This window comes from Colias eurytheme, chromosome 2 (genome assembly GCF_061535395.1).
Source record: "Colias eurytheme isolate Ceu_HAF_F1 chromosome 2, ilColEury1 Martin Lab GWU primary, whole genome shotgun sequence".
Classification (NCBI taxonomy): Eukaryota; Metazoa; Arthropoda; class Insecta; order Lepidoptera; family Pieridae; genus Colias; species Colias eurytheme.
In genome coordinates this window covers 9,830,743-9,851,284 of record NC_142981.1, presented here as the reverse complement: position 1 = coordinate 9,851,284, position 20,542 = coordinate 9,830,743, and the positions used below count along the sequence as shown (strand labels likewise).

Genomic DNA, 20,542 nt, shown 5'->3' with positions numbered 1-20,542 from the left:
TTTACGTATAACTCGCTTGGAAATGGAATTTTTATGCTTGAATTTTTATTTATTGAAATTATTCTTACAAATTATTACAATAACTTAAGTCTAAGTCCCACAAAATAGCGCGAAATTTTATTCTCAGTGCATACTAAATTCTGCCTGCGTAATTTAAAACGCGAGAATAAAAACTTCGCGGTTAAATATCGGTTAGGTGAAATATCGCGTCGCGGAATGATGAAACTTGGATATTTTAAAAGTACAATATATTGTGAACAAAAGTTATTATGGACATAAACCTCGAAACGTATTAGGAACAGAGATATTTGGTTTTGTATTGTTCATTTAGGTACCTAGAATCTAGATGATTTAAAGATTTTTCGGATTTTTTTTAGGTTTTTCCTTTTTTTTTATTTAAGAATTACTTATATAATCAAAACGATGTATATATTGCTCTTTTAAAATATTATCCAAGTTTCATCAGTTACCGATACCGCGAAAGTCATACGCCACTAGCCCATACAAAAGTACCCAAACCCCTTTGTAACCATTGAGTTACTATGCACTACTTTGTACTACCGACTCTGCCCCCCTAGTCAAGTGGCTTTCTGTTAGCGTAGCGTTCAATAGAATAGACTACGAATGTATGAGATTGACGTAACCTGTAGATACGTTTATCTACAGCCTACGTCAATCTCATACATTCGTAGTCTATTCTATTGAACGCTACGCTAACAGAAAGCCACTTGACTAGGGGGGCAGGACTGTCACGACTCACGAGCATATTTTACTGTTTGTAGGATTGTAGGTAATTCCTAATAGAAAAAATCCTTTTATCCATTGGTCATTTATTTATTTATTTATTTATTTATTTATTTATTTATTACTATAGCATAGTTACGTACGTTATATGTATAAGTTTTTCTACGTATGTAAAAATTAGTAATCACATACTATGATCATCACTGCTACTAATATTCTACAACTGTACTTTTTCAGTAAATAGTTATTAACTGCATGTATGTTTTAATCACAGTTTTAAATTTTAATGCTAGGTAGATATGTATATTAAATTACTAGCGGTCCGCCCCGGCCTCGCCCGTGGTACATATTTCGAAATAAAAGGTAGCCTATGTTCTTTCTCAGGGTCTAAAGATTATCTGTGCCAAATTTCATCAAAATCGGTCCAGTAGTTTATGCGTGAAAACCATACATACATACAAATCTTTCCTATTTATAATATTTTGTACCTATCTAGATTAAAAAGAAAAATAATTAACATTTTCGTCAAATGGTAACACCGAATTTATGCCGCATCAAAATTTGTAAAGCTACACGTCAGCCGCTTTATTTAGGGCTGCTACAAGAGGAAAAAAATTGAAGTTGAGTCAACGTTGAGTACGAACAATGAACATAATATTTTGCGTTCATCGTTATTGCTTGTTACAGCGCGGCGTACACGTTTATTGGGTATCGAACGTGAATAAGATGGAATATTAAACACATCTACATATATAAATAAAATATTATATATTCATGTAAAAGTATAGAAATATAAAAAAGCTACATATAACAATGCATATAACAAACAATGTATGCAAGCCAATGTTTTATGTTTCCTGTGTTTAGGAAAAAGAGCTTGCCTCAATAAAAATTATGTTTGTATAGTTAATACTGTGACGAGACTGACGACAATAATAGATTATATATAATTACTAGTTGTTACCAATTTGAGTTGGTTTATCTCGGAGTGACAATGAAATAATATTTGTATTTAATATGTTTCTTTTATGCTAGTTAATGATCCAGGTTCAGCCCTATGTTTACAATGTTGCAAGTGACATTTTTTCTGACAAATCAGTAATGTCAAATCGGTTGAAATCATTACAAATTTACGATTTGTACTTGATGAACTCGGGTCATTTGAATTAAATTAAAAAAATTGAAGATTATTAATATTTTTCAGTGTCATGAACGAAACTTTTAAAAACTTTACGCGTGTTATTACATAGGATAAAAATTGGAAACTTAAGCCTTAGAAATTATACCTCATAGTTGTAAAAGATATTCTCAATATGGGGGATTTTATAAAGGGTTTATTGGTATCTGCTTTATCTAAAAAGTGTTTTGATGAGTACTTTACAAAATACAACTTTTTTGATGGTAAGACACTGTATTAATTATTTTTATTATAATTATTTATGTAACACAATTCGTATGTATTAACGTTGCGCTATTTATTTTCAGTTCCCTGTTTTAAAAGTTCGCTAAGTACAGGTCTGGGTATCGGCATTATTGCTGGATCTATATTGGTGAAAGTACCACAAATATTAAAAATCCTTAACAGTAAGAGTGCTGAGGGAATCAATATTTTTGGTGTATACTTGGAACTGTTTGCCATAACTGCAAATTTCACATACAGTTATGTTATGAACTTTCCCTTTAGGTGAGTTACATTAATTATTGAAAATTTTAAATTTCAATATAATATGACTGTGATACGTGTAGGTACTTTCAACAAGATTTTTAAAACAGATATGTATTTATTGCAGTGCATGGGGTGAAGGAACATTTCTTGCGATTCAAACAGCAACTATAGCTGCTCTAGTATTGCACTATGGTGGATCTCCAACACAGGCTGCTATCTTCTTATCTACTTACCCGGCGGTAGTATCTGGGCTAGTCAGTGGGTACACTCCATTAAATGTGCTATGGACCATGCAGGCTGTGAATGTGCCTATAATTTTAATAGCTAAGGTAATGTAAATGGTTATTTAATTCTTTTAATTTAAAATCCCGCTCAGTAAGAATTCTTATACCTCAGAATTGTGGAATTAAATCAAAAATGACCACTTATTTTTAACTTTTTAATATTTAAGAAAACAAAATATATACTTAATATGACCTAACTATTAACATAATTACTATTGTAATGATTTCTCATTGTATTTAAATGTATGTTTATTTCAGGCGATTCAAGTAGTCACTAATTATAAAAATGGCAGCACTGGCCAGTTGTCAGCAGTAACATGTTTCCTTCTATTTGCTGGAAGCATTGCGAGGATATTCACATCTATCCAAGAGACAGGCGACATGATCATCATTGTCACATACTGTGTGTCAACTATAGCCAATGCAGCATTAGTCTTCCAATTATTCTGGTATTGGAATGTTGATACAAAATCAACAAAAAATAAGAACAAAAAGAAGAAGCGCACATAGGCTGTGGATTTTTATAAGTGGAACAATAAATGATTTTATTTATTACTGATTTTGTTTTATTTCCTAAAAAACATGTCTTTGCTTATTGCTATCGCCGCAATCAATATGATATGGATTAAGAAACATGGTGAACAACAGATATAACCATTTAATTAAATATTTTTTTCAAGTTTCTGTTTTAGTAAGATTTGTTAGTGTAAATAAATCTCCATACCAAATTTCATGAAAATTGGTTCAGTAGTTTAGGCGTGATTGAGTAACAGACAGACAGAGTTTACTTTCGCATTTATAATATTAGTTTGGATTTTGCATGATTTAAATTAGGTACTGTCGTGCAAATTGCGTACATTTTATTGCTTGCTATAACAATATAATATTATGACAGTGACGCCAATAAATACTAACCAAGATACTAACCAAACCTGTTCAAAGGTCAAATAAAGAGAAATAAGTACAAAAGCCTTTTTGCTGATTCGTTATACCTATTATGTTGTTAATGCCCTACACAAAACATCATTGTTTCAAACTCATCTCAAAAATAATATTTTTCATGCTTTTGCAATAAGCATCTATCTACGATTCTTCCCTAATTTGCATGACAATACAAAAACAATCCTACAATAATTATTAGACATTTTTTTAGAAAATGGATTACTAGATCAATCTGTGATTGCGACGTTCAGTTTAAAATTGATTTTTATTATTATCATTAGGCGTTAGCCGCCCTTGATAAATGGAACATAGATATAAAAAGTTGTTTTTCGAAGTTTAATTCGAGCCGAGTGTTCTTGAGATTGATGCGTATTAAACCAAAAAAACAAATTCTTCAGCTTTATATTGGCACGATTCCCTGATCATTGTGAGTATATTTACTAGTTAATAGGGTTTTTGGGATGCAGGTAAAATAAAAGAAATTTACTTTTTTTAATATTTATTAATTCATGTGCTTGAAAACCACAATATTTAAAATTTCGATTGGAATGAACGAACATTTGTTAGCGACATTTGTAGTGAATTATCAAAACGCCAAACTTGACACAAACCATTACAATATTATTCAAGCGACAAATTGTATTATAATACCTTTTATATTTACATATGTATGGCTAAATGAATCTTACTATTCTAAAGGCAAATGTGCTTAGTGAAGCAATGTCCTAAATACAGAGAACATCTAAAACATTTTTATTAATCTTTGAACCATCAGCCTATAGTTTATACTGTCAGTATATTGTTCAGGGCGCTATATATCTATTCCTTTGGCGGGGGTGGTTCGGGCTGCTCTTCCGTGTGGTTCCTTTCGGGCTCGTTGCCATCTGCCCACTTGCCGTCGTACTCCTTCCTGTCCACGTATCTCTCTTCTTCGTATTCGCCTTCGCTGCGGTGGCTGTCACGTTCAGAGTAGCGGGAGTAGCTGTAAGAATTGCATTTACATTATACATACACGTATGTAGAAGTTAACTATTTGATGTGTTATGTTCCCAATTCCCATACATTAGGATCCATTAGATTGATTATTATCAAAAAATTATAAGAAATTTACACATTCTGTTACACAATTACAAGTATTCCTAAATATCAATTTTAAGATGTTTTAATCAATTAAATACCCAAAAACTTGTTTTAAGTATTGATAAGCACCATTTGAACAAAATTACAAAGATTACAGGTAAATTAGCTTGGAGAAATTTTTGCATATGTAGTGGTGTGTATATTACTCAGATCTTAGAGCGCGTTTCCACTATATCGTTCTGGCCTATACAAAAATGTTTCGATATCCTAACATTACTATTTAATTTTATACTTATTCCTAGCAACACTTTTGTTTTCAATAAAAACAAGTTTTTATTTGAAAGAAAATGGTTTTGACTTTATAAAAAAAAATATATCATTCAATTTTACGTCCTTGAGCAAAAGACAAGGCGACTACCGTGAAACAATAAAATATCGTGTCCATAATAATTTGTTTCATAATTAATATTTGACCATAATAATTACGAAACAAAACAAATAAATAAATCGTCACTTGATAGTGGAAAGTGGAAACACGCACAAAACCAGAATAAACCAGTTTACGCTGTCCGCACTCCGCAGGTGCCACGTGCAGTCGTTTGGTAGCGTTAGAACATAAAGCACATTTCATTCAAAAATTATAATTATTATGTACGTAGTTTAATTGATAAATTTTGTATTTGTTGATTGTTGTTATTATTTGTTATTATTGTTATAATATTTGTTGAAGTGAATTACATGTCCCGCAGCCGGAGGGCCCAAATGAAAACTCAGATGTACTTAAAAACTACATTTAATAGCTAAAATGAGACTTTTACACCCATGTCTGCACGATGCAGACCGGAGTTAAAGAATGAATTTATACAGTTTAATAATTATAAAGACGTAAGCTTGGATGCTAACTAAGGGAAATCGCATCCACATTCTATTCCCGTGCGAACGGCGTATTCAGCAGTTTTGTATGAAGGCAGGGCCATAACTAGTGTTTAATTTGTGTGTAAGTGTTGTAACTTTATATTGTTAATTCAATATGGCTCCAGTGTTAAAACATGGTCGAGGCAAGCCTTTGACTTCTCAAACTAAAGAATTAAACTTTAAATGTCGTTTCTTTTTCAGGTTAGTTTTTTCATTTTAGTAACATTGTTAATGTAAAAGTTATATGTATGTTAAATGTGCAAATATTAAAATAAAGTCTCATCTTTTTCAGAGGAGAAACACATATAGTTTAATTTAAAATCCCTTATATATACAGGGTTACTTGTAAAACACCGGCAACCTCGCAGGACAAGATAGCTAACATCATAAGTAACAACATTTGTTCTACGACTTTTGATAATTTGTTAGATTTTATTTTCATACAAAAATAAATATTCATTTAATTTTCCGTCTGAATATTATAAACTCTACGCCTCCCAAAAATTACGTAAACAAAAAGCGAACGAGAGGGGGAAGGGGGCGTCGCGTCGTCCATCCGATAATTAATAGAACATAGACTTACAAATGTAAGGAGAGTACAATAAAAGTTTAAAAAATCATTTAAAAATAATTTATTGCGTTATGCCAAAAGTCGTAGAACAAATGTTGTTACTTATGATGTTAGCTATCTTGTCCTGCGAGGTTGCTGGTGTTTTACAAGTAACCCTGTATAAAATAAAAACTAAAAATAAAATGTTGTTTTATTTTATTTGCTGACCATACACTACTACAAACGCAAAAATTTCTCCAAGCTAATTTACCTGTACATGTAGATAAACTTTATCGCAATCACAAAATGAAAACTAAGAAAATCACAGATCACAGAAACTAAGAGCACTGTCGACCAGTCGCTGTCGACCAGTCGCTGGCGACTCAGTCGCCGGCGACTGTGACTTACTATAGTTTATATAGGGGCTTGCGCACTTAGTCGTCAGTCGTCCAGGAGTAAGTCCAGTCGCCGGCGACTGGTCGACAGTGCGTAATAGCTCTAAAGGGAGATATGGTTAGGGGGCGGGGCCGGTGTCACAGCAATATGCCCAAAAAAAGAACAAGCTGTAGTGGTGCTGTATACGTACGTCACTTACAATCTAGTGTGCGAACGAATAGTCGCTCTCATATTTTTGTGTGATGACACGCACACAACGCGAAGTATTGTTTTGATTTTGTTTACTGTAGTTGTGTGCGTAAATTTGTAATGAGACACAGGTTTCGTACTCAGCGCAAGCAATTGGCATCTCTCTAGATCTCTATGAAGAAAATATTTGAAATAAAGCTCGTCTCCATACCTGTCCCTGTCCTTATCCCTACGCTCGGGGCTGTATGACCGCGAGCGGCGCGGGCGCTCCGGGCTGCGCGAGCGCGAGTAGCGCCCGCCGCGACGCTCGCGGAAGTCGCGGAAACCACCCCTGTGTATAATAGACAATATATTAGTGGTGTATAGTGTCATAGTATAGTGAGTCAGGAATTTGCATTCTTTTCTAATTTATAAAATACAATCATCTATATTGCAATGCTGAATGTTGTATTAATTAGCCATTTGGGCATTTGTTGTAAGGCTAGATTTGGCATGTTTTGTGTGTATCGAAAATATAATTTTACAACAAGCTAGAGATGAATATGACAAGGAAAAACAAAATTAATCCAGGATCATACATGTTGTCCTACAAATTGCGTAATAAATATTTGAGAACCATCAAATCAATACATTTTATGCTTGTTACCTCTGTTAGCTACCACAATCGAGAGTTTCGTACAGGAACTTATGGGGCGTCTCATTAAAATAAAGCTACTCACGGAAAATTAGCTTGATAGTAATCACTTGAAAAATTGGGGGATGGATCCTGAACTAAATCAGGTCAACAATAAAAATTGCAATATTAATCCTACATAACCTAATGGCTTGTATATTACTGAACAAAATGTTCATCAGCATGTCTTATAGCACATTTAGGCATTTACATACCTGAACGGTCTACCCCGTCCGCCTCCCCCGCGTCTCGGTCTGAAGGGTCTCCCACCCCTCGAGCGGTTATCCCTCCACTCGTGCTGAAAGCGTCGTCCGTCATCACGCCGAAAGTCCCCTCGACCGCGCCCCCGCCCGCCGCCGTTGTACGCGTTGAAGCGCGGCCGGTAGTACGTGCCGCGCTCGTAGCCGCCGCGACCGCGCCAGTTGCCGCGACGGTTGAAGCGGCGGAATCTGCGTGAAAAATGTCACATATTATATGAATAAATATAAATACATAATACAACAATAATAACAAGTGATATTGTACATTTTTGTGAGTAACTTACAGCGATTCAGTAGGTCTTTTAAAACAATGCATAACCAGTAAAAATTAAGCTAATAAATACTTTCCATTGTTATATTTTGATTAAACACATGATGAGGTATAAATTTACATAGCATCCAACATAACACACTATGGAAAAGAAAGAAACACATAGCTAACCTAACTGACATTCTCTGTTTCAATTGTATCATGTACATTGTACATATACTTTTCATTCCAATTTAAAATTAAACTAATGAAGCAATCGTCTAAGTCTAGGCTTATAAAACAGCAACATAGTATAGCTACAAACCTTTCCCTGGAGCCAGAGCGCGAGCGGGATCGACTCCTCGAATAGTAGGAGCGGCTCGCGTCAGACCGTGAGCGGGAGCGCGGCGAGTTGGAGCGGCGGCGGCGCGACGCCACCGAGCCGCTCGCGCTCGAGCCGGAGCGGGAGCGCGAGCCGGAACGCGAGCGGTACTTGCGCGGACGGGACCTGCAATAATATAAGCATTACATACTCGTAGTTTGCAAAGACAAAACACTATTTCAGGGGCTAATGTAATGGAACATAATATGCAATAGTTGTATTATGAAAGTCCATTTAGTATTTTAGAGTTTATAAGTTACAAGCATCCAAACTTTTGCTTTGTTTTCATTATATGTAAAGATTACGATAATTATTAATATAGTTAAAAAAAATATCTCCAATTTATAGAATTAAAGCAAAGAACCATGATACATTTATCAGCAGCAGTATGCAGTTTGAATTATGTTTTTCTATACTATCAGTTTGTTTGAGAACTTATCAATTTATAGTTTTAATTGTTTAGATAAAATCTCAAAACATACTCGAACGTATCTACTCTACTCTATTCAATAAAACATACCGGCTGCGAGACCGTTTCCCTGACCGTCTATCGTCCGACGAGTTGGAACCGCTGCGGCGGCGCGGTGAAGGCGGCGATCTCGGGCGACGCGACGTGGGCGATGGCGGCTTGATGCGCGTCACAAACTGCTCCGGCCGCTGCTCGCCCACTGAGACCGGCGTCTCGCCCTCCTTGGCGAGCCGGAACGAGCCGAACTTGTCCAGCACTATGTTGCCTTTGCGGACCATCTATAGGGAAATAATAAATGGGGTAAGAAATAGTGGTCAAACACAACGTATTATTCTTATCATAGACATGAAAGTTACTAAAGTTGTAGAAACAAAGATTATTAGGGATTATATCATACTAATATTACAAACTCCGAAAATGGATAAATGAATGATTGTTACTGTTTCATATAAAAACTACTTGAAAGGAATATAGGTACAGTACGCGCGGAGAGTTTGGCTTTGACCTTCGGGTGGAGTGGATTACTGCGCAACGCACACAATATTTTTCCCCGCCCCCCGCTAATTGCACGTTGATACCCAATTTCTGCGCAATAACGGTCAAAGCCAAACTCTCGCCGCGCGATCTGTAACATCACAATAAAACGTGAAGAGCTATAGATTGATTTTGCAAAGGTTCGTCAGCTGGCACAGCTAGCTTCATCTAGATACAATTATTTGTATAGTATCGTTCGTATCGGCGGGCTGCTCACCGGCGGGTGGTGCGCGTGGTGCGAGTGCGGCGTGTCGACGCCGGGCGGGTCGGGCTCGCGGCTCTTGGGCGGCGGCGCGCTCGCCAGCGGCGGCGGCTCCTTCATCGCCATCGCGCGCCGCACCGACACGTTCTTGTCGCCCGGGGACGCCTACCAATACAAATACACATTTATATAAGCTGACTAGCGGTCCGCCCCGGCTTCGCCCGTGGTACCTACAAGTTTAAACTATCCTATCTCGCAAGTTAGATCGAACTGCACATGGTGTGCGAATTTTATTATAATCGGTTAAGTGGTTTAGGAGTCCATTGAGGACAAACATTGTGACACGAGATTTATATATATTAAGATTAAAGAAAATATGTTTTATAGTGATTAAGAATTTTTCATTAAAAGTATTTACACATGCTTAATAAACCTTAATGTTTAGTCAGGCACTTTTCTTATATTTATATTGTAATCTGGCTAGAAGTCTTAATGTTATCAATAAAAAACAATAACTTTATTTTTAACATTACAGATACTGAACACCTTTGAGGAAAATTTTAGTACAAAAAAAATACATACAAATAAAAACAAAATTGTAAAACTCACCTTTGGTGGTTCCTGAGAATCATCAGAACTATCTTCAAATGCATATCTCTCCTTGTATCCCTTTTGTACTGGTGTATCTTTTTTCTTAACCCTGTTTTAACATAGCATAACATTTTACAAGTTAAAATTGCAACAATAAATATTTTTTTATGAGTAACTGCATCTTAATTCTTAATACTATTATAAAGGCGAAAGTTTGTAAGTATGGATGTATGGATGTTTGTTACTCTTTCACGTAAAACTACTGAACCGATTACAATGAAATTTAGCACACATATAGAGGGTAACTTGGATTAGCACATAGGCTAGGTTTTATCCCGGAAATCCCACGGGAACGGGCACTATGCGGGTTTTCCTTTGAAAACGCGGGCGAAGCCGCGGGCGGAAATCTAGTAATATATAAAAATAAGTTAAGACAAAAGATGCTCACGGTTCTTTAACTGCTCCCATGGTCATTTTCCATTTGGGTTTCTCTAACGGTGGTGGTGGTGCTTGGTCTAAGGGACTTATTGATGATCTATCTCGTTTTCCCAATACTTCCTTTTCGACCATAGAATGGTAGGCGTTTAGTTTCGACTCCAGTTCTTCCAAGCCGTGCATGTCATCCATAATACGACTAGAAAATGATATTATGTTTAATATTGAATCAATTATTGATAAAATAAGGCATACTGGACAACATTTCCCTTCCCATGTAAACTTCAGTAAACTGTTATTACTTTTATAACAACGAAATTGACTTAAAATAAACTATACTTTGAAATTACCTTTTATCACCATGTTTTCTGTCATATTCTCCATCTGAACTCAGATCCCTCTTTGATTTTCCTTTTAATTCTTTCCTGTAGAGGGAAGTAAGATAAATTTTAATATAGGTAAAATTCGATAGACAATTATAAATGCAAATTTTAATTGTTAGAAATAACATACCTAATGGCATCTCTTAATTTCTTATCACCAATATTTTCCAATTCCCGTAAACTATAATTATCTGAATTATTCGACATGCGCGACAATTTCGCCTTTCTCTTTTCATCTCTTTCTTGCTCCTTGCGTTTCCGCTTAGACTCTTTCTTCTTTTTCCTTAAAAAGAGAATTTAATAATAATTATTATACCTTAATACAAATTGATAACATGAGTTTTAAAAAGCATTTAAAGCACTTATTTTGAAGTATGTAGTGCGTAATGAATATTTAAAACGTATGAATACATACAATTTTAAAGATAACTTACTTATCCTTCTTTTTCTTTTTCTTCTTTTCATGGTCAGCAGTGGGCTGCGGCTGCTGTCCAAGCTCTTGCATTTTACGATTCCGTTTATATTGTGCCGTTTCCTCTAAGAAGTTACGCACCTTCTCTTCGTAATCCGAATCTTCTTTGGTCATTTCAAGGAACTTGCGAACCTATAAAATCAGTATTTAATTATGGCATTTGTTGTACAATGTAATTTATATACACTTGTGCACTCATTTAGATTTGTGCTACTTTAAAAAAAATCTGAATAATTACTTAAAAAAAAATATAGCTGTAGCTCTGAAAATTAGCAGATACTTACATACAATATACCGAAAAAAATGAAAAGCTAAGAATTTTGTCCGATTTTTTATTTATTTTTTGCCTTTGTATAAATTTTCTTTTCATTTTCACCTTTATCAAGGCCACAATGTATTAAGGGAAGGGACTGGCTTTCTTAACACAGGCTATGCCTAGCAAGAGAGCCAGAGACTCATAACCAATATTGTATATCCTAAAGGTGAAATAAAGATTTATTTATTTATTATTTACGACCATCTGAATTTTATAACCATACCTTTAATTCATAATCAATATCAGCCTGCGATCTCATAGGAGCAGCGGCCGGTTCTTCTATCGGCGGTGGGGGCGGCTGGTACCCATACGGATGGTTAAACTGCGAGTTATGTGTCCGCGACGCAGAGTCCCCATCGCCCAGCATTGCCATACGCTTGCTGAGAGGTGACAGTGACCGCTGCCGCTTGTTTGACTGCGAGCGACGCTTCTTCTTGCGGTTCGGACCTTCGGAGTCTATACCAGTTATAGCAATTATTTTAGATAATGAGAGGCACGTGGTTAACATAGGTTGTGGAAATATAATGGAATAAGGGCCGATTTATCAATGCTTGGATAAAACTTATTCGTCGAATGCTGTCGAGAGCTGTTAATGATTTGACAGAAAGTGAAATAGAGAATAATAAGTGATAAGAAAAACAGGAACACACAAATTGTAGCGGCATATACTTACAAATAGGTAATAGTAGTTTCTTAATCTACAGGGTGGAAGGTTAAGATGGGGCATGAAGGGCAGGTACCTTAACCGTTGTAGCTACATGAAAACGTTCTTAGGAGACTATCCTTAAATTCTTGAGAAATTTTAATCTGCATTCACAGATTTTTGAAAAAATGTACGGTCAGCAAGTAAATCGGCAGTTTTCAAAAAAAAAATTTTTGATGCCAATCGATCCAGTTTCTCATGGGGATCAAAACACTCTAAAAGACCAACTGAGGTATGAGTACTAGAAAAGTCAGAAATCGCGAAAAACTATTTCCACACATTCACTAAGAAGTGATTCAACAAAAGATGCGCTAATAGAAAACTCCAAAGAGATTTTCCTGTTTCAATATTTTTTGTTTCTGATTATTAAAACACATATCTACTGATAATAAGAAGAAACATTAATTTAATTAAACGGTTGTCAAAGGAAATAAAAAATAACAAAATAATAACAAAAAACAACATTTAAAGTGGTGATAATTCCAGAATTTCTGAAATAATTTACATAAAACTTATAATAATATGAGATGCTCAAAGTGGTCACCGTTTTGACGTAAACATATGTTTGTTCGTTTTGAACGACGCGGACGTGTCAAGCTTTTCTTAAATGAGCCACTTTCTGCTAGATTTTTTACAAGATTCGCAATTACCTTTCGCGTCGGTACATGTCGCATTGGATATTTACTCCTGTACCATTCCAATGCAACTGTTGGGTTTTTATTATTGAAAAAGTAAGCCTATATCAGATCTAAACGTTCCAAATTATTTAAGGACATTTTTAGTGAATACAGAGTGACTTTTGGTAACTTTTGTTTTCTATGTGTTATTGTTTACATAAGCCATAAAAATGTGACGTGTTCGTTCGATATTCAAATTTAAATAATTTTTCATCTCGTGCACGAGCTGCCATCACCGCCCGCTCATGCGCCGCGTCGCTGGCATGTTATGCTGCTGTGCCTTTGTCTTTTTACTTGTTCATGAATGAAAATAGTTTTTCGCAATTTCTGACTTTTCTAGTACTCATACCTCAGTTGGTCTTTTAGAGTGTTTTGATCCCCATGAGAAACTGGATCGATTGGCATCAAAAAAATTTTTTTTGAAAACTGCCGATTTCCTTGCTGACCGTACATTTTTTCAAAAATCTGTGAATGTAGATTAAAATTTCTCAAGAATTTAAGGATAGTCTCCTAAGAACGTTTTCATGTAGCTACAACGGTTAAGGTACCTGCCCTTCATGCCCCTTCTTAACCTTCCACCCTGTATACTTAACCCATAAGTATATATTAGCAAGCACTTCTCATTGCTTTATTCAAATTTTAAATGACTTTTTTTGGTTAGATTTTTTTGTATTAAGCACTTTACTTATAGTATGATAAAGAACAGTTGTAAAACATATTGTATATATAAATAAACATAATAAAAGGGGCACTATGTTAGAAGTGTTTTACCACTAGTATCCGACGATGACGACGAAGACTCTGAAGAATCACTAGAGCTGCTCGAATCGCTCGAAGACGACGACGAACTGCTGGATCGTTTCTTCTTACCCTTGCCTCGCTTCTTCTTTTTCTTCTTTTCTTTCTTTTCAGTTAAATTCAACAATTGTTTTAATGTCTCCTTCATTTCAAACGATTTTGCTCCCGTCAATCCAGGCAATAACAATTCTTCAGGCTCTATCAATGGTTTTGTAGTTGACGTTTTACTTTTGAGGAAATCAAGTGAATTCTGAGCTTCCTCATGAAAAGGTATGATGGCTAAACAGTCTTCGTAAGCTTTCTGTGCCTCTGCAATTTTATTTTCATCTTCATAACTTCGTCCTAGAGCAACTAAAGTCTCTCCCAAATATTTTCTGGCATTGGCATGATTTGGATTCAATTTTAATGAAGTTTCAAAGTCTTCAATAGCCTTTTTAAATGTTCCGCTGTTGGCATATAGAGCTCCTCTTGCAACTAGACCTTCTACATTTCTGGGATCAATACTTAATGCCTTATTGAGACATTGGAATGCTTCAGAATGTCTTCCAGCCTTGAAATGTTCTATTCCTTCAGCAACTGATCTGAATGCCCATTTACTTGCTTGAGCTTGTCTTAATTCATCTGCATATTCAGTTGTAGGAAATCCGCCTCTGTTAAAATTAGATAATAAAATTATATTTTATAACAATTTAAAATTAATATTATCATAAAAATGTATCATAAGGTGGTTATTTCAAAATCAGGGATACCTCAGATAACAAAAGAGAAAAATTTGTACCATATTATTTTGCACATTTTATGCGGCGATTACACCTAACGAGTACAGTGGCGAGTCAGTGTCCTCGGCCGAGTGCTCGGTTGGTATAAACACTTCAACGAGTGCTCGGCCGAGTACTCGGCCGAGAAGAGCGGCGAGACAGTCACTAGAATCCCAATTTGTTTACTCGGCCGAGTACCCACTCGCTATCCCGCTCGGCAGGTATAAACACGCACTCGTCGCGTCACTCGGCCACTCGCCACTCGTTCGTTTCGTCATTGTATTTTTTCAAAGAATTATTATTTTTATTTATTATTTCTAATAAATCCCACAATTCGTTAATAATATCTGGTAACAGCCGATTTAGAACCCGTTTAAATTCTTTTTTTTTTCGATCCATTGCAGACGTCCGCGTCCGCGTCGTGATCAAAACTGAACTGACTCGCCACTAGTGAAATACGTGTAAACACCCACTCGGTTCGGCAACTGTCTCGGCCGAGAGCGTATTTACTGACTCGCCACTGTACTCGTTAGGTGTAATCAGTGCATTACAAAAAGTAATATAATTACCTCAAAGACATGAAGTTTGTGCAGTGCATGTTGGAGATTCCAAGAAGTTCTGACAGATATTGTATACAGTTGGGGTTATTGAAGCCTGGACTCTTCTCTAATATTGCTTCATAGCTTTCACCCTTCATTTCCATTGTTTTCCTAGCACAAAAATACAATAGTTAGTAATGAGAAATTCAGCAAAAAATGCCATGTTTCTTTGATTTAACAGTGCCATTATATTTTGACTGTTCCTGAATTTAATGTTAATGTAATCTCAAGTATATCCTATCAAAACAGTCAGTCTTTAATGTCACACATACTTGTCCTCACCTGTTCCATGGAGCTGTTCAAAAAATGTTATTTAACTTGTTTTTATTGCTTTCACACACAAATATAACATCATATATTAGGTGATGTCGCCTCAACTATGTGACGTTAATATTACCAGAATGTTTCAGCTACAGTCACAACACAATGGATATAGATAGATTGGGACTCGTACTAAACCTAGAAAAAAACACCCTAAAATAATGGAGTTGTATCTTTGGACAATTGATGTTTTTGCCATTTCAGGTACTAAAGAACTGAGTCAGCCTGGTTGATAAACATAAATCCATGTCCAAAAGTCTCGCATCTGCTAAAACTGATTGCCTGGCTTATATTCCGATAATTGTATAATAATTAAATAACGCCAACATCCAACAATGTTGAATACATAAAGTCCAATCAATTGTTTCATATAATGCTGCAATGTTAAACATTAGCTTTAATACAGAGTAACAAGGTTTCTTTTCAAAGATAACAGAATATGACCCTACATTATTGTACTGACCTTTTCCACTATATTTCATATTTGATTTCTAAATAAAAAATAATCCTCAACAAAAAACTTGAAAATCGAAAACACTTCATGGGAGAGTTGGCCGAGAACATCCTTGTAATATGTAGATTGAAAACTGATACAAACAGGTGCATTGTCATTCTTAATATTGGTGTATTGTGTTTTAAAACTGAAAAAGTGATCAAAAATGGTGAAACACATCCACACTTGCTGCATAAATAAGCAACGGAGACATCACTCAAATGATAGTTTGTGAGTTCCAGATACACATATAAAACAGAGGTATTCTTTATTTTCCATGTCCCGCAATATCCTGCTTGATAGATAAGTGTTCATAAGTTTTATATTATTAAAGCAGCCAGCTTCATTACAATGTCCACATCTAAACACTGTCATTCACAAAACCAAAATATCACTGTTTTAACTCCACCAAAATCTTCACAAAACAGATTTGAATACATATATAGAGTACAAGCTGTGTTTAAACCTGCAAGTGTATGAATCTGAGAATTAGTCACCATTGAGTTGGATATACATACTTGTATATAAGAGGGAAGTCATCAGTGCTCAGGAGGCCTAGGGGTGGTTTGGGGGGAGGGTCATCAGGCCCTCGAGTAACACCCTTCATGCCGCACACCATTTTGTCCGTGTCAGGAATAACTTCAATGACTTCACAGCAGACAGTATCATTCATTAAGTAGTTTCTTGAGACATTTTTCTTGTCAACCGCTGGTATGATATTGGCAACTGGCAGAAATGCCTACATTGAAAAACAAGAAATAATTAGGTTAAGAGACTTTTATTTCAAAGAATTTTACAATTCACTTATTCTAACGTTTCGTTTAATAGTATAAAATTAATTTAAAAGATTTTGTATTATAAAAGTTATTTATATTTTAACCATTGTGTTTCTTTGTTATACAGAAAGTTCATATTTCAAAATATTATGCAATAAAATAGCACAGTCACCTTAACATTGATATCAGCTACATATCTTGAAGTGGGTCCTGCGGTGCAGAGAACTTTCAGCATCATACCAGATGCTGTCCTATTGATGACTGCTCCAATAATGAGCTCTCCTGTTTTCACATTCTGCCAAGAAGATGATATTTAATATATGTGAAGTACTAAATTATCAAGACCACAAATTAAAAAACAAATTATTAATTTATTTCGCGTTCGCTTTCCATAGTTTCACCCTTATGCATTTCCAAACATATTTCATTAAAAGCAGTACAACATAGCATGTTTGTACCTATATGGGTAACACAATTATTTCAAATCTAGACACATTTAAGATAAAAGTAGTAATCATATCTATGAAAAAGTAATTTAAACTTACATCAAAGAAATGGCGTAACCTTGCAGACTTGTCCACATTTAGGAATGTTTCAAACGGTGGCATTAATGCATACAAATCTGTAACAAGGAATAGCAGTTTAGATTTCAGATGAAGTCATTGATTTTATAGTCTGTGACTATGAGAGAAAATATTATTAATTATTATATTATGTAGATCCTTGCATTAGGTGAGGATATTCACATGTGTACATGTACATCAATAATTATTAATGTTTATACAGTGAAGAGATCAATGTCCAATTTGAGTGATAAGGAAAATACAATTTATTTTATTTACCTCATATTTTAATCACATCAATAGGTAAATAATACTTAAAAACTTCATAGAATTAGCATTCTTGTATTACACAAATATAAATTAACAACTCAGTTGGATTTATTTGAATTTAACTCAAGAAAAAGTGAACAGAGCATATTTTAAAAGGAATACTGGTATTTCTTTAGAAATTTGCGGCACGAATTAAGGGGGGGGGAGGGGAGGGAAAGGGAGGGGGGAGGTAAGGGGAGACCCCCTATAAAGTGGGGGGGTGAGGAAACCCCCCTTCTATTTTTTTTTAATTTTTTTTTAGATTATATTTATACTAGCTTACCGCCCGCGGCTTCGCCCGCTTTGACTTAAACCTAATAAATTATATACTAAAACCTTCCTCTTGAATCACTCTATCTATTAAAAAAAACCGCATCAAAATCCGTTGCGTAGTTTGAAAGATTTAAGCATACAAAGGGACATAGGGATAGAGAAAGTGACTTTGTTTTATACTGTGTAGTGATGTGTAGTTAGAAATATAACAAAGATTATGGCCTTTCTTGACTGCTCCGGCGCTGCAGAACGTGGCGCTTGCCCCCGTGTACCTCGTTGCAGGCAGGAGTCTTCACTCGCCTTCGTAGCTTCGGCTTTTTGGTCGCCTTTGGCGACCAGCCTCAGCCACTCCGGGTCGCTTGACTCTGCCTGCTCTCAGCACACGCGGGCGCCACGCTCCTCCGCGCCTCCGACTTTTTTAATACACTCTAGTGTATGACAGACAAGTACCACGTGGAATCGGGGTGGACAGATTCGGTTCTGTGATTAACAATTTGTGTGCAATATACATACAATAAAAACATTTTTTTTAAATAATTATTTTTCAAATCTTGTATACATGTTTGATACAATTTACAATGGCAATGAATGGATCCATTTTATTTTTTTCCACTCATCGTCTCCACATATTCTATAATATTATCACCGAAGTTTGCTGGGTGGTTATAGTTATCTTTTTTAAAAAATCTTTTTACAACATGCCACTGGGACTCAAATGGGTCAGAGGCAACAAATGGGTTGTCTGGGTCTGAGTGATTAACTTTTTTATGAACATACCCATATTGCCCCAAACAATCATATGCTCGCCAATAACCCGTATGAATTGTTGTCCCCTCAGCAACATGCTTTTGAATGAACTATGGTTTTTAATATGTACATTAAGACATTTGTTACCTCTTTCAAACACAATTCTTGTAGTTTTGTCAATGTAACTCAAACAATTTTGAACATAATCTCAAAAATAAAAAAAAAGATTTCTCTGTAATTACACGTTTCCGCACGAAAAGCCGCTAATGTATGTTTCGGGGCATCATTATCGATCGATAAAAATTAAAATCGCGCCGAAATTCGTGCCGCACGTTTCTAAAGTCAACCCGGAATACTTACTGTCCTCTGGTGTCAAAGAATCAGCTCCTAAACTTGAGGATGATGGTGCCTCTTCCAGTAACGATGCATCGAACAGAGCATTAGCTTCTTTGGCAATGAATTGGTGAAGTTTTAGTCGCTTTCCTCGATCTTGGAAAGTTAGGTGCTTATGTCGCGACTGATATACGGCGAAATCTAACGCCCCCACACCTAACTTAGCGAGGTCATCTTCTCCTCGCTCATTCTCCCACGTTTTTTGTAACTGCTGCCCATGGTAGTTTATGGATTGCGCCACTAAGGACGCATCCAATGATGGTTCCATCACGAATCCTAAAAGTTATTAAATGAATAGATTAAATATTACAGCAATAATTTTATGTATTTTACGTAAAAAATATCTAAATAATTTTATATGGCGAAGTTTGATCCTCCGCCATTTTGATCTCTTCCATTTTCGGAATAATTTTTTGTAATTAAATAATATATTAAAAGGTACAATGATTGATAAATTACCTTCAATACCTAATTATAGGTTTGTTAATATAACAAATTATGAACAATTAACACTTTTGTACGAAATATACCACAGAGCACTTCAAACAACACATTGTGTATCGCTTGCAAGATGGCGTCTGGCCACAGAACAGTGTTGCCAACAGAACTGGCCCTAATGTCGCCGTTTTTCATGCATGAAGTAGCCTTTATTATCGCCGAATTTCAGTTGTAGTAGCCTAAAGTAGCCCAAACACCAAAATATCAATATGAATAAAATAAAATGTAGTTTTCATCAATTTATCTATACTTACTAATATTATAAAGCTGAAGAGTTTGTTTGTTTGAACGCGCTTATCTCAGAAACTACTGGTCCTATTTGAAAAATTCTTTCGGTGTTAGATAGCCCATTCATCGAGGAAGGCTTTCTGCTATATATCATCACGCTAAAGCCTAACACTAACAGGAGCGGAGCCACGGGGGTGAAACCGCGGAGCGCAGCTAGTTTATAATATGTTCCAGTGTGATAAATAGACATAAGCCATCTTTAGAACACTCTATGAGCGTGGCGTTACTCCCGTTCAACGCGTACCGGCCGCGGCCACAGACATGCGGACATGCCACAGAGCAAGAATTAATATAGGTAGTACCAGCCGGCCGTCCGCGTCACTGAGCGCGACCGCAGTATTACGATAATGTATATTGTAATACTGTGGCGCGAGTTCATTTTAAGCTTAAGTTCATTTTTTATCCGAACTGCGAGGGACTGGACTGCTTCCTGTGTTCTGTGTTCCCCGACGAGTACAATAGGGGGGTCTTGAAGTGAAGAGTGAAGGTACCTTCTAGGGAAGCGCGTTCCATCTCAGACCACAACTCAGCTTAACATCAGGCGAGGTTGTGGACAAGCGCTTCCCTAGTCCCAATAAAAAAAAAAAGCTGTATTTAGAGCAATTTAAAAAAA

The 20,542-nt window shown here is 35.9% G+C and overlaps 2 protein-coding genes and 1 long non-coding RNA gene across 6 annotated transcripts in view; 2 read left to right on the top strand and 1 right to left on the bottom strand.

Annotated features, from left to right (window-relative positions):
• LOC149910613 (uncharacterized) overlaps window positions 1-20,542 on the top strand; it is a 341,209-nt gene that overhangs the window by 38,531 nt on the left and 282,136 nt on the right. The gene's annotated exons all lie outside the window — the stretch shown is intronic.
• LOC149910622 (mannose-P-dolichol utilization defect 1 protein homolog) lies at window positions 1,855-3,249 on the top strand. The gene is made up of 4 exons (XM_090108185.1): window positions 1,855-2,145; window positions 2,230-2,428; window positions 2,535-2,739; window positions 2,953-3,249. The coding sequence occupies exons 1-4, from the start codon at window positions 2,058-2,060 to the stop codon at window positions 3,202-3,204; spliced, it is 744 nt and encodes a 247-aa protein (XP_089964311.1). The 5' UTR covers window positions 1,855-2,057; the 3' UTR covers window positions 3,205-3,249.
• LOC149910621 (uncharacterized) lies at window positions 4,125-19,728 on the bottom strand. Of its 4 annotated transcripts, none has more exons than XM_090115616.1 (19): window positions 19,603-19,728; window positions 19,111-19,419; window positions 17,404-17,480; window positions 17,031-17,153; window positions 16,601-16,821; window positions 15,239-15,379; window positions 13,885-14,561; window positions 11,957-12,189; window positions 11,380-11,549; window positions 11,076-11,228; window positions 10,913-10,987; window positions 10,576-10,761; window positions 10,146-10,236; window positions 9,552-9,701; window positions 8,852-9,078; window positions 8,275-8,457; window positions 7,655-7,888; window positions 6,978-7,097; window positions 4,125-4,618 (listed from the first exon to the last, which is right to left on the bottom strand). In XM_090115616.1, the coding sequence occupies exons 2-19, from the start codon at window positions 19,409-19,411 to the stop codon at window positions 4,456-4,458; spliced, it is 3,525 nt and encodes a 1,174-aa protein (XP_089971742.1). In that variant the 5' UTR covers window positions 19,412-19,419; window positions 19,603-19,728; the 3' UTR covers window positions 4,125-4,455. The 4 variants fall into 4 exon arrangements, with proteins under 4 accessions (XP_089971742.1, XP_089971752.1, XP_089971748.1 ...); XM_090115626.1 differs by having other exon boundaries at window positions 11,957-12,180; XM_090115622.1 differs by having other exon boundaries at window positions 13,888-14,561.